Below are 18,352 nucleotides of genomic sequence, written 5' to 3'. Positions count from 1 at the left end.
TTCCTGGTCTGTTGCCTGCCGGTGGAATGACCTGCTTAACTCAACCAAAGCTGCTCAGTCCGTAGCCATTTTTTAAGAAACGGCAACACTTGATCCATTAATCTTACCACTTTATCTTCTATTCTATATCTATAGCCTACATTAAACTGGGAAGGGTCATAGCACTTGCATATCATTGTCCTCCTGAAGTGTCTAGTAAATGAATTCATGTAAATGTAATCTGTTGTTGTATATGTGGCAAGGTTGGTATTTGTATCAAGGTTTTAATGCAATCATTATATTGAACAGTAAACATATTGAACACTATGTTAGGGAATGTTTGAGTAAAAGAGCTTCCCTGACTCTTGACCTTTGCATTGTATTGGTCATGCACTACTGATTGAGTCACAGGTAAACATGTTTTGTCTGATAACCAGGAGAGTCAGACAGGAATTTCCAGTTAATTTCATAAGGGGAAAAAATCCACAGATCATGTGGTTGCACATTTTGGGAAGACCACAAGTTCTTGTGTTTGCTAACACATTGTACAGTTGCTGATTTTGAAGTGAAACCAAAAGTTAAACTGAGCATTGCAATTTATTGTGCAATAAAAGTGGATGTGGATGGAGAGTTTGTGAGTTATAACGGAAATCATTATGAACATCAGCTATGCTAATTATTTCCCATCTGCCTTTCTGCTGTTATCTCGGGACGCTTGTCCCGAGAAAAATGGCGTTCGTCAGGTCCAGTTTTGTGTCCAGCCTCTCACGGGGATTTCGGATGCCCCAACGCCTGTGATGAGACGACTCAACGCCTGTGAAGAGACGACTCAACGCCTGCGATATGTTATGGCGCCGTTTGATTCATAAACAATATTTATATTTAATATTTATATTTAAACAATATGAATGTAAGCCAGAGGAGAACTGGCCCCCGACTGAGCCTGGGTTCTCCCAAGGTTTTTTCTCCATCCAATCTGATGGAGTTTGGTTCCTTGCCACTGTCGCCTTGCTTTTGGCTTGCTTTGAGCTTGCTCAGTTGGGGTTATTTAGTGTTTAGCAATGTTGTTGATCTGTGTTGTGCTACTTTCATGTTATCACTGTGAAGCTGCTTTGATACAATCTGTATTGTGAAAAGCGCTATATAAATAAATGTGACTTGACTTGACTTGACATGTAAGTCAGCCTCAGGGAATAACCACTGATTTACTGAGAGACCATGGAAATCACCTAACTTACTCTAGACCAATCAGCTTTAAGAGGCCGGACCTGGAGGAGTGTCTGAGGAAATACAGATAGAATGTCAGCAAGCTTCAACATGTATACAACTCAGATCGAGCAACTGAAGTTAAGTTAAGCAAAAGGGTAAGTGAAGTTCCTTCATCCATGGGTTACATGAGTATTACAACTGATACAACATCATTAGGTTCGCATAAAAGCTATTACACATTAGGAGAGTCACCATATATAAATCAAGTCATATATAAATGTGTGTGTGTGTGCGTGTGTGTGTGTGTGTGTGTGTTTTAACTCTACACCCTGACATCTTTTGATAAATTTAGGACCATGTCTCTGTGTCATTTGTGGTGTATGTGTGCATTATGTGAGTGTGTATGTCTGCTTCTGTTGAAATATATGGTTTATTTTGGTATGTTTATAGATGTATATAAGTCAGTATATTCTGTGGCCTTTGTTTGTTTCTCTTTCTATGTGTGTGTGTGTGTGTCCAAACAAAAAGTAAAAGCTGCCAATCTGGTGTTGTGTACTGTAGAATTACTGGAATATTTCTCAACCCATCTTAGGCTTTTACTTCTACACTGCAGTTCCACTTTATTTCGAAAGTCCACTCTAGACATGCAACTACATGTCAACTAACTCTCATTAGAGTATATGTATACTCATACCTGCCAACGTGTGAGTTTTTCTTGGCGTGAGATCTGTTCTGTTGCCGGGGGGGGGGGGGGGGGGGGGGCATAGCGACCCATAGCTGTCAACATCAAAGGGAGATTTCCCGGGAACCATCCCCAAAATAAGGTGTTTTTTACCTCACGATTCTTACTCACAAACTTTAAAAATAAAGCACTAATCAAAAAGTCTAAAAAGATTAGAACTAGCCCACATATGTGTGAGAAAGAGCACTGTGTCATTAAAAAAATACCATAGAGAATGTTTAAATACTACGATCAGCTTACGAGGGAAACGGGGAGGCTGCTTCTGCTGCCTGGAGATGATTGGGAGAGGTCTCTGCGCGCGCTGACATGGAGAAAGCCTTGTTTATACTCGACGCGTCTGCACGAGCGCGGTAAAAATGACGTGGGTGACATTGGGTGCGCAAGACCGGCAAGACCTCACTTCGAGCTGTGTGCAAAGCTTGTGTTACAGAGCGCGCGGAACCGCATCCGAGGACGAGCTTGTACGTCTCACACAATCAGAGTGTAAAAATACGAGATATTTTACGGGAAATACTAACATGGGAAGACAGTAAAAGAGCTAAAATACGTGAGAAACCCGGAAAAACGGGAGGGTTGACACTTCAGCGTGAGAAATCGGGGGTGTGGCGTGTGAGCGTGTGAAACCAATCAAATGCGGGTGTCTCACGGCCAATGCGTGAGAGTTGGCAGCTATGGTATACTGGAGTTAACGTTAGGTGTTAGGGTTCGGGTTGGTTGAATAAGTTGACTTGTAGTTGCCAAATTACTTAGTCAGTAGACTATTGTGGGACCAACAAAGTAAAGTGTTCGCAAATATTAATCTACTAACACTATAATGACAGTTAGTGGACATGTAGCTGCAAAGTTACTTATAGTTAGTAGAATGTCTAAAATGAACTATTAAATAAAGTGTTACCCACTGCAGTAGCTTGAAAGATGTTAAATGTGTGTATCTGTTGGACAGCTGTATTCTCCAGTGGTCATGGATAAACCAGTCTGCTTGGTTGACACTGGGTCAGATGGGAAGCTGTGTGTGCAGGAGTCAGCACTACAGATCCTGACGCAGATCCAGCAGCCAGTGGTGGTGGTGGCCGTGGTGGGTCTCTACCGCACCGGGAAGTCCTACCTGATGAACCGCCTCGCAGGGAAACAAACAGGTTAGCGCCGAGAGCATCCGGACGCTTAAGAGAAACATCATGCCGGCATATGCATACAAGTCTGTTTTTTTTTTTTTTTTTTTGATGTGTCATCAGGATTTGCGTTGGGCAGCACCATCGAGTCCAAGACGAAGGGCATCTGGATGTGGTGTGTGTCTCACCCCACTAAAGCAGGAACCACTCTGGTGTTGCTGGACACGGAGGGACTCGGAGACGTGGACAAGGTGACGTAACATCCTGTAAGATATACTGTGATAAAGCATACATCAGAACCTTTGATGAGAAAGCTAAAGTTTAAGTTTTTAGCATTTACAATCATAGCTGAAAGTAGCAAATGTGTTTAGAAATCCTGTTCCATCGAAAGCAGGGCAACGACACAGTCAGCTTTCATTGCTGCTAATCCTTTCCCAGATAGCAAACTGACATTGAATCAACGTGGAAATATGACATCGAAACAACGTTGATCTGACATTGTTTTGCTCATCGAATTAACGTTGAACCAACGTCAGACGCGTCATTCTTTCAAAACTAACGGAAAATCAACTTGAAATCAACGCGTTGTTTCAACGTTATGAAAGCAAACCAATTTTCAATTTTCATTTAGCTTTGAAGAATGCCGCGTCTGACGTTGGTTTCAACGTTAATTCGATGAGCAAAATCAACGTTGTTTCAATGTCATGAGAGACGTCGTTTCCACATTGATTCAATGTCAGTTTGCTGTCTGGGTTTACATCAGCTTGATGCGTCAGGGCCCTTATATCACTAATTGACAATATGACAATATGCCTTGACAATATCACTAATTTCAAGTTGAGGTGTTGGACATATTTGAGAGACCAGTTCACAGAAAAGAACCAGTTCAAAAGAACAATGTCCACAAGCCAGACATCAATAACCATTCGTGTGGTAGTTTCTGACACATTTTATCCACCAGGGTGTGCATAGTTCCACTATACTGTCAGGGGTTTGTGTAGTTGTGTAGTGACACACTTGTCATGTCGTTCTTTGTCAAATGATTGTATCCAATCTGTCTCAGGGGGACTCAAAGCATGACACCAAGATCTTCTCTCTGGCCGTCCTTCTGAGTAGCACTCTAGTCCTGAACAGCCGAGGGACGATCGACAACAGGGCCATAGAAGAACTGCAGTATCCTTTCGTTCAGTATAGTCTTCATTTCAAAATTATTCCTCATTGTGCATATTTATTAGCTCCACCAATCATAACAGATTGAACATAAATGGGTTCAATTTTATTTTGTTTTGTCGCACCGCTCACACCTGGTGTAGACTCATTGCCCATGCGGTGTACTGACCATGTACATCATTCATCTACACTCACCGGCCACTTTATTAGGTACCCCATGCTAGTAACGGGTTGGACCCCCTTTTGCCTTCAGAACTGCCTCAATTCTTCGTGGCATAGATTCAACAAGGTGCTGGAAGCATTCCTCAGGGAGTTTGGTCCATATTGACATGATGGCATCACACAGTTGCCGCAGATTTGTCGGCTGCACATCCATGATGCGAATCTCCCGTTCCAACACATCCCAAAGATGCTCTATTGGATTGAGATCTGGTGACTGTGGAGGCCATTTGAGTACAGTGAACTCATTGTCATGTTCAAGAAACCAGTCTGAGATGATTCCAGCTTTATGACATGGCGCATTATCCTGCTGAAAGTAGCCATCAGAAGTTGGGTACATTGTGGTCATAAAGGGATGGACATGGTCAGCAACAATACTCAGGTAGGCTGTGGCGTTGCAACGATGCTCAATTGGTACCAAGGGGCCCAAAGAGTGCCAAGAAAATATTCCCCACACCATGACACCACCACCACCAGCCTGAACCGTTGATACAAGGCAGGATGGATCCATGCTTTCATGTTGTTGACGCCAAATTCTGACCCTACCATCCGAATGTCGCAGCAGAAATCGAGACTCATCAGACCAGGCAACGTTTTTCCAATCTTCTATTGTCCAATTTCGATGAGCTTGTGCAAATTGTAGCCTCAAGTTTCCTGTTCTTAGCTGAAAGGAGTGGCACCCGGTGTGGTCTTCTGCTGCTGTAGCCCATCTGCCTCAAAGTTCGACGTACTGTGCGTTCAGAGATGCTCTTCTGCCCACCTTGGTTGTAACAGGTGGTTATTTGAGTCACTGTTGCCCTTCTATCAGCTCGAACCAGTCTGGTCATTCTCCTCTGACCTCTGGCATCAACAAGGCATTTCCGCCCACAGAACTGCCGCTCACTGGATGTTTTTTCTTTTTCGGACCATTCTCTGTAAACCCTAGAGATGGTTGTGCGTGAAAATCCCAGTAGATTAGCAGTTTCTGAAATACTCAGACCAGCCCTTCTGGCACCAACAATCATGCCACGTTCAAAGTCACTCAAATCACCTTTCTTCCCCATACTGATGCTCGGTTTGAACTGCAGGAGATTGTCTTGACCATGTCTACATGCCTAAATGCACTGAGTTGCCGCCATGTGATTGGCTGCTTAGAAATTAAGTGTTAACGAGCAGTTGGACAGGTGTACCTAATAAAGTGGCCGGTGAGTGTATATTTCTACATGGCTCCCTGCAGTACTCAATTCTGATTAAATTGCGCCATCTTGTGGTGTGTTATTGCACAACAACAAAAACTGATAACAGAAGCGTTTACAGCGTCATTTTGAGATAATAAATTGGTATTTTGTGTTCAATTATTTACTTATCTGACAAGTAGCCGCATAATGGATAATTACACAGTGTAGTCTTTTATCACCCTGCAGAGGTTTCTTTTGCATAATAATCCGCTGATTGACGGGATGAAAAAAAATATCTCACCTAATGCTGTAAACATGCAGAAAGCCCTGTCAGCTGGTATAAAAGATTAAACTTAACAACTTAAATTAAACATAATGTGGTTTTACTAGGCTATAATAACGTTACAATATTTTAATGATAAAAGTAAAAATATTATAAATATTTAATATAGTGCACATATTTAGTCAAATACTCCTCTATTTAATTTGTCTAGCCAACTAACGTGCTATAAAATGGCACGGGTAAATATAACGTTATGTGACGCATTGTTCTCTAGCTGTTTTATTTACGCGGTTGAAAAACACTGATTGATCGATATTATGTACAAGGCATAAACATTTGGGTAAGTTGAACTGTATCTTTCAACACATTGTTCATTCGCGTTTATTTACTATTAACTGGTAAAGGGTAAAAGATGTTCGGTTCACGACCATGATCTGTAACGTCACATTTACAAGCGCCAAAACCAAGTGGATGCTGCACTTGATTGAGGAGAGATCCCCTGATATGATTGTAAAGCGCTTTGGGTGTACAGTAGTACGAAAATGCTATATAAATGCCTCATACAATTCAATCCAATTCAAAACCCTATTGTTTGAATTTTGTGAATAAAATTGACAGAATCTGAGTGCTGATAAAAGTAACCTGCTCTGTCTAGTCTGTCGATGTCGGTGTCCTCTTTGCTTCGCAATTTCTGCAATTGTGAGAAAGTGAGAAAATGGATGTGAGGCGTGAGAGCGTATGAAAATTGTCAAATGCGTGAGTCTCGCACTGAATGAGTGAGTTAGCAGCCCTGCTCTCTCTGCTCAGTGTTGGTTATCTTTTAGCCAAAATATCGTCATATAGACCCTTTTATAGTTTGTACACAATGATGACAACTTATGCGCGCGCATATTGGCAACGGAAGTATGGTGAGAATCAGCAGCGTGTCAAGATACGTGAGCGGATTTTTATTATGTCCTCGCTCCAATCAACACGTTTAATCGCCTGCAGCCACAGGCGCCACCGGTTCTTCTGAAACGGCCGTGATCCTGTTGGAATCCTATAAAACTTAAGCCCCTTGGTGGAATATTGATTAGTGTAACCGTAAATGCAACAACCAGACATTTTGAAGCTGGGAAACCGTTTTTCTAAACTTTTGGAGTTGCTAACACGTTAGAGCCAGTGGGAAACAACACCACTTCCATTGCCAAAATGCACGCGCAACTGTTTGATCACGTGGGCTGTAAAAGGGTCTATAACAGAGGTTGAATTTTTGCTGGCCAGCAGTTCAGTGTCCTTCTGCTCGGCATCATCTTCACCTAAACTGAAACTGACTGACTGGTCTTCTTTCTATTAGCGATATAGAGAGAATGGGTTGTTTTTATTTATGCATTTATTGTTTCATAAAATTGTAGGATTTTGCGTCATATAATCTCATGGGCTTGACATCGCGATTGCGATATGATTAATTGTGCAGCACTAGACCGACTGACTGTCCTGCAGAGTTTATCTCCAACTTGCCTCTCCAAACACTGCCTGGAAGTTTCTAGTATGCCTACCTTTATTACCTGGTTCAGGTGTGTTTAAAGTCCCCGTGAAATCAAAATTGAACCTATTTACTTTGTTAGCGCATATTACTAGTCTTGTGGTGAACAATTAATCCGTGCAAGTAAATATCAGTGGTGGAATGTAACGAAGTACAAATACTTCGTTACTTTACTTAAGTACATTTTTCACGTATCTTTACTTTACTTAAGTACAATAAATAGTGCCTACTTTTTACTTTTACTTCGTTACATTTTGCAGCAATTATTATACTTTCTACTCCACTACATTTCTACAACTTCTGTTACATTTTCGTTACATTTTCTGATCAGTTTTTCCCCTGCCAAAACGTAATCTGACCGTCCGTTCGTTGCACGTTTGTCTCACCAGTGACGTTTGGTTGCCATAGATACAGTATATCAACCCGGTCACACTAAATGCGCCTCATACGCAGTGTGTTTATCGTGCAACTCATACGCGAAAATTTGTTTTTACGTGCATAGGAAACACACCGTGTGTAATATATGTTTGGTTTGATTAGGATTATGGCAAGCCAAGAGGTTCAGAATTACACCATAAATTAATCTCGTTTACTGCCAAACATAGTTATTAACATATAGTAAGGATCATAAGCATGATGTGTATATTGCCTAATTGCAAGCTTGTTTCAGAAATGGTGCCATTTTTTTCCATCATTATTGAACATCATTATAGGAGTAGGCTACTAGGTTGAATGAGTTAGAATTAAATGTTTTATTAATCATTAGAAAATAGACATTAAGATAATAAATTGTTATGCAAGTACTTTTACTTTTAATACTTAAAGTACATTTAAAATAAAGTACTTTTTACTTAAGTATGGTTGTCATTGTGTTACTTCTACTTTTACTAAAGTAAATATTTATCTGGGTATTTGTACTTTTACTTAAGTACTGAGATTCAGTACTTCCTCCACCACTGGTAAATATATATAAAAAAAATGTTTTACCTTGGTAATCTTTAATCAAAATCTGAAAAGTTACTTCCGGTCTGGAACGGTTTCTTTTTCTGATGACGTACAGTAGGTTTCACAGCTTGGGTGCGGAAACGCGTAACCACTCCCCTCAAACCGTTAGTTTGCTATAAGCGAGAGATGGAGAGGAGGAGCGCTAGAGTAAAACCCTGCCCTCTGTTCAATATTCCCTTTCACTTGGAAATACGTCACAGCGCTGGAGAAAAATCGTTTGCAACTTCCGGTTCACGGGGACTTTAATTGGTGTTGGAGCTAAACAAGAGGACAGGACAGGAACAGTGGCTCTGCAGGAACATAATTGGACAGCCCTGCTCTATAGCAAGGGAAGAACTGGCCTTCCTCTCTCGGACCTGAACCACGAGGTGTAGACGCTCAACATAAAATCAATGGGCTTCTGATGACAAAAAAGATGACATGTATTACAGATGCCTTTTTTACTCATGGACGCTCCACATACAACATCATGGACTGCTATATGCCAGTGATTTCCCTGCCAGATAGTTTTTCTTTATGTTTTCTGTTACCTTAGTATTCAAACCTAAACCACTGCCAGATATGTCACAGAGTTGAGTGAGTTTATAAAGGTCAAATCATCTGATGAGGATGAAGACGCAGAGTTTGTTAAGTTCTTTCCTAATTTCATCTGGGCCGTGAGGGACTTCACCCTGGAAAACAAAATCAATGGGAAAGACGTGACTGAGGACCAATACTTAGACTATGCCTTGACGCTGAAACCAGGTAAGATTTAAATTGAGCTTTTAAATGACCTGATGTGTCTAAGAGATACTGTTCAGCCAGCCAGAATCACAAAATAAACCCTGATTTGAAGGTCAGAGTCTGTTTTAGGAACAATTTTAGAAAATATCACTGACCCTGGGAATAATAACTTAAAAAAATAATCTAATTTCTCTTCAAGCAATCAGGCAACCAAAAGCAAAAGGGTATAGCTATTTACAAGCAACACTGTATTTTGACTAACCTCTTTGACAAAAAGGTGTTTCGTATCTTTTAAAGGCACTTCAAGAACCGTTAAAGAGTTCAACCTTCCACGGGAATGTATCCGAAATTATTTCCCATCCCGGAAGTGTTTTACTTTCCCGTTTCCAACCAACCCAGAGAAGGTGTCTCGCCTGGAGAGCTTAGATCCTGCTGACCTTTCCCCAGATTTCCAGAAGGTCTCAGATCATTTCTGCAAGTTCATCTTTGACAGGAGCGAAGTGAAAAAGCTGAAAGATGGACACACAGTCACAGGCAGAGGTGATTCAATCGGATATATTAAATGATGTAATGTGACAAATTAGCAAAATAAACATTCATATATTATTAACTTAATATATTCAGTTACACAGGTGAATAGCAGTAGTAACCAAGACATGTATTTCTCCTGTAGCTGCTGCTAAACTGCTGTCAACAAGTTTCTTTTTATTAGGTTGTGTTCTCATTGCACTGTAATGCCCTATACCCAGCAGGAGGAAAAAGACTCATTGGTAACACTTTATTTGAAGGGGTGTGCATAAGACTGACATAACACCTGTCATGAACATGAAGGAGTCTTTATGAATGTTTATGACTTTTGTCATTAAGTGTCATTCGGTAAATTATGACACTATTATTGCAAAGTTAACATTGTTTAAAATGTCTTTGTTATGACAACTTGACATTAACCAAGACAAAAATGTCTTTATAGGTCTAATTATCAAACTTAAAGAATTTATTTAGCTTTGTGTTAACTTTACATTACCCTGTCATATGTTATGGTTGGTTTTAACTTTGGCCGTCATGACACCATTATAACTGTGACATAAATATTTGACTTGTCCTCAAGTAAAGTGGAACACATTGTACTAGTTATAAAGATGTCATTAAGGGTTATTACACTGTCAAATGCTTTAACAACAGTGTCATTAATATTTCCCTTTACCTCAAGTAATAATCATATAATAATAATTGTCATAATCAAGACATTTTTGTCTTTGTTAATGTCAAGTTGTCATAACAAAGACATTTTAAACAATGTCAACTTTGCATTAAAAGTGTCCTAATTTACTGAATGACACTTAATGACAACAGTCATAAACATTCATAAAGACACCTTCATGTTCATGACTGGTGTTATGTCATGTTTATGACAGTGTCATGTCAGTCTATGCACACCCTTTCAAATAAAGTGTTACCGACTCATTTCTACATCGAAATCTTCTTCCATCTTTGTGATGCAGTTGCACTGAACTGGGAGACACAATACAAGCTCCTAAACTTCAGAGTTGCAAATTGTAATTATTAGCATAAAATGAGTTATGACATTGTTAATGACACTTTCTGGACTGCATGTTAATAATCTATAGCTGCCCAGTTAATTTCCTTGTGTCTGTCTCTTCTCCTTCCCTGAAGTTCTTGGTCAGCTGGTGAGGACATATGTAGACACGATCTCCAGTGGTGAAGTTCCATTTCTGGAGAACGCTGTGATCGCCATGTCAAAGATTGAGAATGAGGCAGCAGTGAAGGAGGGGCTTGAGGTTTACAGGAGTGGAATGGAGAAGCTGAAGGACTCCTTTCCTCTGGAACTGAAGGAAGTGTCTTCAGAACACCAACGTCTCAGCAGCTCGGCGACACAAACCTTCATGAAGCGTTCCTTCAAGGACAGTGAAGGGATATTCATGAAATGTCTAGAGGTGATGCCTACTTAATAATGTACAATTCCTATTAAATTATCATTCAAGAATCTATCTATCTATCTATCTATCTATCTATCTATCTATTTATCTATCTATATAGCTATCTATCTATCTATATAGCTATCTATCTATCTATCTATCTATCTATCTATCTATTGTAATTACAATTTGTCAATTAATTAAATTAATTGCACATTGATTTGGCTGAGAAATTACCCCCAAAGATCATTTCAAGTCATTATTGTGTTAAATGATAGAAACATATATTAGACATTACAAAAAGTAGCTTTAGAAATAATAAATTCAATGTTGAATCAAATAAAGTTTTTATTTAAAAAAAAACTTTAGACTAAAACAGCCTTGATTACTTAACTTTCTTTAAAATATCTAATTTTATGTTACACAAATGAAAGAAAAGGTTTAAAACAACACGAGAAGGAGTAAATGTAAATAAACAGAATTTTAATTTTTGGGCAAACTATTCCCAAAATATGATTTATTTTATTTTATTTTTTGGCTCTTTTTCAATGGGCCATTGTATAATTGGTTCGCACAATAGTTCTGATCTGGCTTCATAGGTAATATTTTCGTTGACAAAACAACAATATTTTCGTTGAGCAATTGACCCTTCGCAGGGAGTTTGATTCACTGGCGATCTAACCAATCATAATCCGCCATTTTGTCCAACAAAGTCAGGAAAGATAGTACATTGACATGGGAAGATTTGAACTTGAAAAAGTTGAGCACTGTACTGACGTCTTTCTCAAAACAACATTAATTTTTATGTTCATTCATGTTTATTTGATGCTATAAATTAACTAGAGGGAAGAGATGATCGGTTCACGAGCAGTTTTAACTGAAGCTCTACAGCGATCTCTCCGACACATTGAAGAGCCACAAAATGGTATTTATTGTTTCAATTTCTTTACAAAATTGAGCAATCTAACTCGGGTTTGGAACAGGCAATCGAACCAAGTGTGAAAGCGCCCTAACTGAGCAGGACAGTCGATGGGCAGGAGCAGGATTGGGCAACACTGCTCTAAATGATGTTTTATTTACCAAATTTGTGACAAGCACGTTCAGATAAATAAACATGAGGGGAGCACATTCAGTTAATCAACCCATCAACAAATTAAGAGGTACCCCAGACAGCAAACTGACATTGAATCAACGTGGAAACGACGTCTCTCATGACATCGAAACAACGTTGATTTTGCTCATCGAATTAACGTTGAACCAACGTCAGACGCGGCATTCTTCAAAGCTAAATGAAAATCGAAAATTGGTTTGCTTTCATAACGTTGAAACAACGCGTTGATTTCAAGTTGATTTTCCGTTAGTTTTGAAAGAATGACGCGTCTGACGTTGGTTCAACCTTAATTCGATGAGCAAAACTCCACGTTGATTCAATGTCAGTTTGCTATCTGGGACAGTATATAGAGTGAATTCGTGAAATGGTGTTTAAAGGTTTCTGTTTCTAATATTTTGTGTGATGCTGCAGGAAGACATTAATAAACTCTTTGAAGAACACCTGTGCCAAAACGAGGAGGCTTCAAAAAAAAGATGCGAGAATCTCCTGTCAACGCTTTCTGCATCAATGACAGGGAAACTCAAGAAAGGATTTTATGCCAGATCTGGTGGTTATGTTCTCTTCTCCCAGGACCTTGAAGACATTGTAAAGGAATACAAAATCCAAGCCAATAAAGGAGTCAGGGTGAGTGTCAACATTTTACACAATTGCTGCAACATCACAGGTTTAAGATGTTTTCAGTTTGTTAGAGGTTTGTCATGTTCTCCTAGAATATGTGTTCATAGAATATGGGAAACAGTGGATTAGGGTAGAGAAATCAACTGAGGCCCCGAGTTGAAAACCACTGGTCTAAAACTACCTGATCCGCTATAACATTTCATTTGACAATGTATTGATTGTAATGTAAAATCAAATTGCTTGACACAATATAACTGATCCTAGCTTTATCGTAGGTTACACTTTATTTCGATAGTCACTTTAGACGTTCTACCTATTATAAATAACTTTACAACTACTGTTAACAGTAGACTGTTATTTCTAGACTGTTAGTAGACTGTAAACAGTAGACGGTTATGGTTAGTGTTAGGGCTTTGGGTTAGGAGAATAAGTTTACTTGTAGTCGCCAAGTTACCTGTAGTCAGTCGAATGTCTGTTGGGGGACCAACAAAATAAAGTGTTACCATATCTTATTATTACTAGCAGGAGCATTCTCTTCACACTCATCATTATTAACATTAGTTGTAGTAGTGGTGGTACTAGTCTCATAGTAACATAATAACATTAATAGTAGTAGTAGCAGTTTTCAGATTCTCATATGTGTGATGTCCACAGGCAGAAGACACACTTGAAGAGTTTCTGAAGCAGAAGTGTGTGGATTCTAACGCCATTCTGCAGGCGGACAATAAACTGACTGAGAAGGAGAAAAAGATTATGGGTAAGAATCTTTTGTATCCCGGATGAGGCAATGACAGCACCATCTAGCGGAGAAAGCCAGTACATCTGTGATCTGTGCTTCCGCTGCAAGAGTACAAATTCCAACAATTTGATACATGTCTTGCATGCCAAATATTGTTTAGCACTTAGTTTCGAAGAACAGTACACAATACCCATGGCTGGCTGATCATCTGCTTAAAGTTAAAGGGTTAGTTCACCCAAAAATGAAAATTCTGTCAGTATTTACTCACCCTCATGTTGTTCAACCCCGTAAGACCTTCGTTCATCTTCGGAACACAAATTAAGATATTTAAGATATTAAGATTGCTTCTGCATAATGACACTTGATGGCATCTAAAAGTCATTAAAGACATCGTTAAAATAGTCCAAGTGACTACAGTGTCTCAATCTTAACTTTATCAAATGACGAGAATACTTTTTGTGCGCAAAAACAAAAAAAAACAACTTTATTTCAACTATTCACTTCCTTCTCCATGGGCCTGTAGTCAGTTAACGTAGTGTGATTGCGTAGAGCTACGTCACACGTAGGCTCACTATTGGCCGACGCTGGTCATGTGTGTGATGCGTGTGACGTACAATAACAGAAGCTTACGATATTAAACTAGTAACCTGACTCGTTCAGAGGGAGAAATAAACGAATAGTTGAAATAAAGTCGTTATTTTTGTTGTTTTTGCGCACAAGATTGAGCCCCTGTAGTCACTTGGACTATTTTAACGATGTCTTTAATGACTTTTCGATGCCTATGGACTAGTATGCAGGAGCGATCTTAATATCTTAAATATCTTAATTTGTGTTGCGAAGATGAACGAAGGTCTTACGGGGTTGGAATAACATGAGGGTGAGCAAATACTGACAGAATTTTCATTTTTGGGTGAACTAACCCTTTAACTTTTGCAGTAATGTATTACTAGAGGGAGGCACTGGACGCATTGTAACCATCATGCATGGTTGGGATCATCCAGAACTCTTCAATTTTTAAGATGTGCCTCGCAGATAAAGCTTCCAGCACTTTGTATGATAGGGAATATTACCATTTTCCCCAATTTGTATTGAGTAATACAGATGCAGTAATGTATTTGTGCTTGAACATGAACAACTCTACTGTAGGTTGACCAGTCTGGTTACATTTATCATTTGATTGAGGACTTTTCTCTTCAACAACTCTAAAGCAAAATTGGTTGGAAATTTGGGTGCACTTTCCATTAAACTATTTCATTTGCCTCAATATCTTCCAGAGGAAAGAGATAAGGCTGTTCTCCTGGCTCAGGAAATAAATACCAAGGAACAGAAGCAGCGACAACTGGAAGAGAAGATGGAAGCAGAGAGACGGAGTAACGAAGAGAGGATGAGACAGATGAGGGAGAAGATGGATGAGGAGATCAGGCTCCAGAGAGAGGAGGCTGAGCGTGCCATGGACAGCAAACTGAGGGAGCAGAAGGATCTGTTGGAGAAGGGCTTTAAGGAGAAGGCAGACATGATGACTAAAGAGATGGAGGACTTCAGGAAGAAGAATAAAGAAGCAGAAATGAAAAGTGACCAGCTGTTTAAAAATATGATTGAAAACATGAACAAAAGACATGATGAGACTATGAAGCTAATGACGAGGCAACACAGTGAGCATATGAAGGCAATCATGAGCATGCCGAGGCCTAAGTCAGACTCCTCCTCTCTAATCTTACGTCTGATCCTCGGCGGTCTCAGCAGTGTTTTACTCCCAGGTCCGTGTCCCTGTAAATGAAGCTAATCTATCTAGAGTCACACCCAGCTGTCAGACACTCCCTGGGGAAAAAAAGTTTTTTTTGTGTGTCGTGGTTTTTTTAAGTGAACAGTTTAAGTCAGACAATGAATATTCATCCCCCAAAGCAACATGGCTTTGTATCTTTGTTTCATTTGGTATATTGAGCAATACAATGTTCTTTTTAAATGGCAGATAAACATGTTTCTTCTGGTCATAATATTTGTATTTATGACTTGTGGACGTGTGCTTGTCCATACACACTGCACCAAGAGCTTGTGTAGTGGTTTCTCTTTCAGTATGTGATACTGATGTGACTAATTTCGACCTGTTAAGGTCGTAAACCAGGTACCCGGTTTGAATTGTGTAATTAAAATCAATGAAACATTAACAGTGAAATCATTACAAAGCTTAGACCCTCTACTTTTCACACAAAACCATCATTTTTTTAATTCATTTTACATATCGCATCATTTAAATGTTTAAAAAGTTCAAACGTAGGTGTGACTATGAATTATTATTTATGGCATTGGTCAAATTTGATGAACAAAGGCAAGTCATTTATCTATTTTTGCTATATGGTTTATTTAATTGACATAATACAACAGATCAAATGATTGCTGAAGTAATCGCGAAGTGCATCTTTAATCTTTGTAAACAAACTAGGAGAAACGTTGCGTTTCGTCTCCGATTACAGCATGTCTGAGCTAAAAGTAGTCAACAAGATACATAGACTTTCACCTTAGAGTGTTTTCTTCAAAATGAGACTTCAAAACTAAAACATGCAAATAAGTTCAAACAGATAATTCAATATCTGCTATTACCTGAATATTATGAAAGTCAAGAGGGCCGCCCCCTGATAATGTCATAATATGCAAATTGGATGAGTATATGTACAGCCCACATAAACTTTCAGTCATCCCCAACATTTTTATAATTTACAGTAGATCTCTATCTTTAAGCCCTTTCAAGCCACAAGCTTTTGAAATTTTGATGTCAAAATCCAGCATTAAAAAAAACAAAAAAACTTGGCGCCTAAAGAGTTAAATTATAGTAAGATAAAAGCTTATCATTACTAAATAAATCTTTTAGGGTACGTATTCCACTTCTAAACCATTGTCCCCGAAACGAGGGCTTTTTCCCTTCCTTAACATAAGGATTATTCCACAGTGTACTACTCATTCTTAAAAATGTAGTGTAAGTCAGTGTAGCTATTTAAATAAACAGCATGCAAAGATTATGTATGTAATGTATCCAGTTGTTCCAAGATTATAACAAACATTTAATGGACATAAATAATAATAAAATGTTGTAGTCATTAATAGTGCTATCATAATTGTTTAACCCAAATTCAATAGGTGTACAATTTAAAGAACAGTCACTTCTAAATCATTTTTAAATTGTTACAGAAGTATTATTTATAAATGCCATTTGCTGCCTAAATGGCATCAAATAGTTGAGATCAGGAATGTTAAATGTTTTTCAATTTTTGCTGTGAAATTTTAATATTTAAAAAAATGAAATTATTCCGAGTGTCTGAAAATCAGCTTAATTATTTTTCATAAATGCTGATTCTTTGCACTTGATCTGTAATTAATTTTTAGTACTTTTTTATTTTATAATAAAGAGCCAGATAATGAATTAGTTCAAAGCAATTTAATAAACATGGTAATTTAATTTCTGAAGCGTTATGTCTTCTATTGCTGTACAATAGCAGTTAGCAATTGAATATACACTATAACCAACATAGGGAAAGCAACACTTACCAAGTATAAAATACCAAGTAAGGGCTTCCCTCACTCTCTCTGCCCTCTTCAATGAAGAGACTGACTTGGAGACTGACTTCTGCGCATGAATAACTTAAAAAAAAAACATTCTACCACAATATCATGGTTAGTTAGCATTGTTACATTTAATCCATCCTAATTTTTGGACTATAAAGCCTTTTATAACTTGGTCACTCATGGCACAATGTTTCTCTTGGTTTCCACATCAGTGCTGTTTGATCTGATATCTGTGGTTTATAACAGAATTCTGAACCAAATTTGAATGCTTCCAACTAGATCTTATGTTATTAATACTGTGGTGAATTCAAACACTTTCTCACTGGATCTCCCAGCGCTGTGTAGGAACGGTGTCGTGTGATCCAGATCGGCCGAACCGCTAGTAGAACCTGTTCTGAGCTCAAACAAGTAGTGTAGTTTTGTTTCACTTTCGTTTCGTTTGCCGTCTGATGTTTCTCACATGCAACATAAAAGGTAGCTCTTATCAGTTGGCCAATGTCCTGTTGGCATTAGAAATGGCTAACAAAATTAGTCGCACCGGAAGGAAAAAAGTTAGCAAAAGTCAACCATTTGTTCGCAGTCTGGAGCCCTGCTCTTCACATCATCAGAATTTCAACTCCGTTTCTAGTCTCCATCAAGTCTCAAAAAACAAAACAACCTGTGAACATATCACCAATATTTTTTGTTGAGGTTGTTGGTTTTCAAAGTTCTCTGAACCGAGCCTGCCTCTTTAAGGGGTAAAGATCTGCCCTGCTGAGCTGAAGAGTCTCTCACTGGCTGCAGAGCCAGGCAATGGCGGTTTCACCTTAAACGACAATCTGTACACGGCAGGCACTGATTTGAGAACGACCATGGTGGTAGCTGGTCAGGTATACATCCAGCTGCTTTGAGGTCTCTTGGACATTGTCTTTCATGATGTCAAAGTAGTCCTCCTCCTCCTCCTCCTCTTGCTGCTCTGACTGGTCTGACTGCTCTGACGGCACTGCTCCTGCTCCAACTGAGTCTTGATGTAGTTCATGCCTGTCTGTTACGTTCCCCTTACCGTCTAGGGGTTGCAAGGGGAAGTAACAAAAGGAAAAGCCAAAAGGAATGGGCGAGAACACACTTCAATCCTCCGTCCCAGAGTGAAGATGACACCAGACAATATAAATGTCAAAGAAAGGATTTTTATTTACAAACAATATATAAGGGGGAAAAAAAAGGACACAACATGAGTTCCTAGGGAGCAATGGCTCAGGGGAGAGCAAGGCCTAAAACAACAAACAAAA

The 18,352-nt window shown here is 39.0% G+C and overlaps 1 protein-coding gene across 2 annotated transcripts; it reads left to right on the top strand.

Moving 5' to 3' along the window:
• The first annotated feature begins 1,185 nt into the window (after nt 1–1,185).
• On the top strand, nt 1,186–15,691 carry LOC120464208 (guanylate-binding protein 4-like). 2 transcript variants are annotated; one of them, XM_089126898.1, is made up of 10 exons: nt 1,186–1,343; nt 2,874–3,066; nt 3,163–3,290; nt 4,103–4,212; nt 8,958–9,142; nt 9,419–9,661; nt 10,796–11,076; nt 12,581–12,793; nt 13,442–13,544; nt 14,801–15,691. In XM_089126898.1, the coding sequence occupies exons 2-10, from the start codon at nt 2,892–2,894 to the stop codon at nt 15,301–15,303; spliced, it is 1,941 nt and encodes a 646-aa protein (XP_088983024.1). In that variant the 5' UTR covers nt 1,186–1,343; nt 2,874–2,891; the 3' UTR covers nt 15,304–15,691. The 2 variants fall into 2 exon arrangements, with proteins under 2 accessions (XP_088983024.1, XP_088983025.1); XM_089126899.1 differs by lacking the exon at nt 1,186–1,343 and adding an exon at nt 1,989–2,012.
• Nucleotides 15,692–18,352: the final 2,661 nt, after the last annotated feature.

The sequence above is a fragment of the Pimephales promelas genome, chromosome 24, assembly GCF_988280905.1.
Source record: "Pimephales promelas chromosome 24, fPimPro1.hap1.1, whole genome shotgun sequence".
NCBI lineage: Eukaryota > Metazoa > Chordata > Actinopteri > Cypriniformes > Leuciscidae > Pimephales > Pimephales promelas.
The sequence above is the reverse complement of the archived record's forward strand: the minus strand, read 5'-3'. Positions and strand labels throughout refer to the sequence as shown.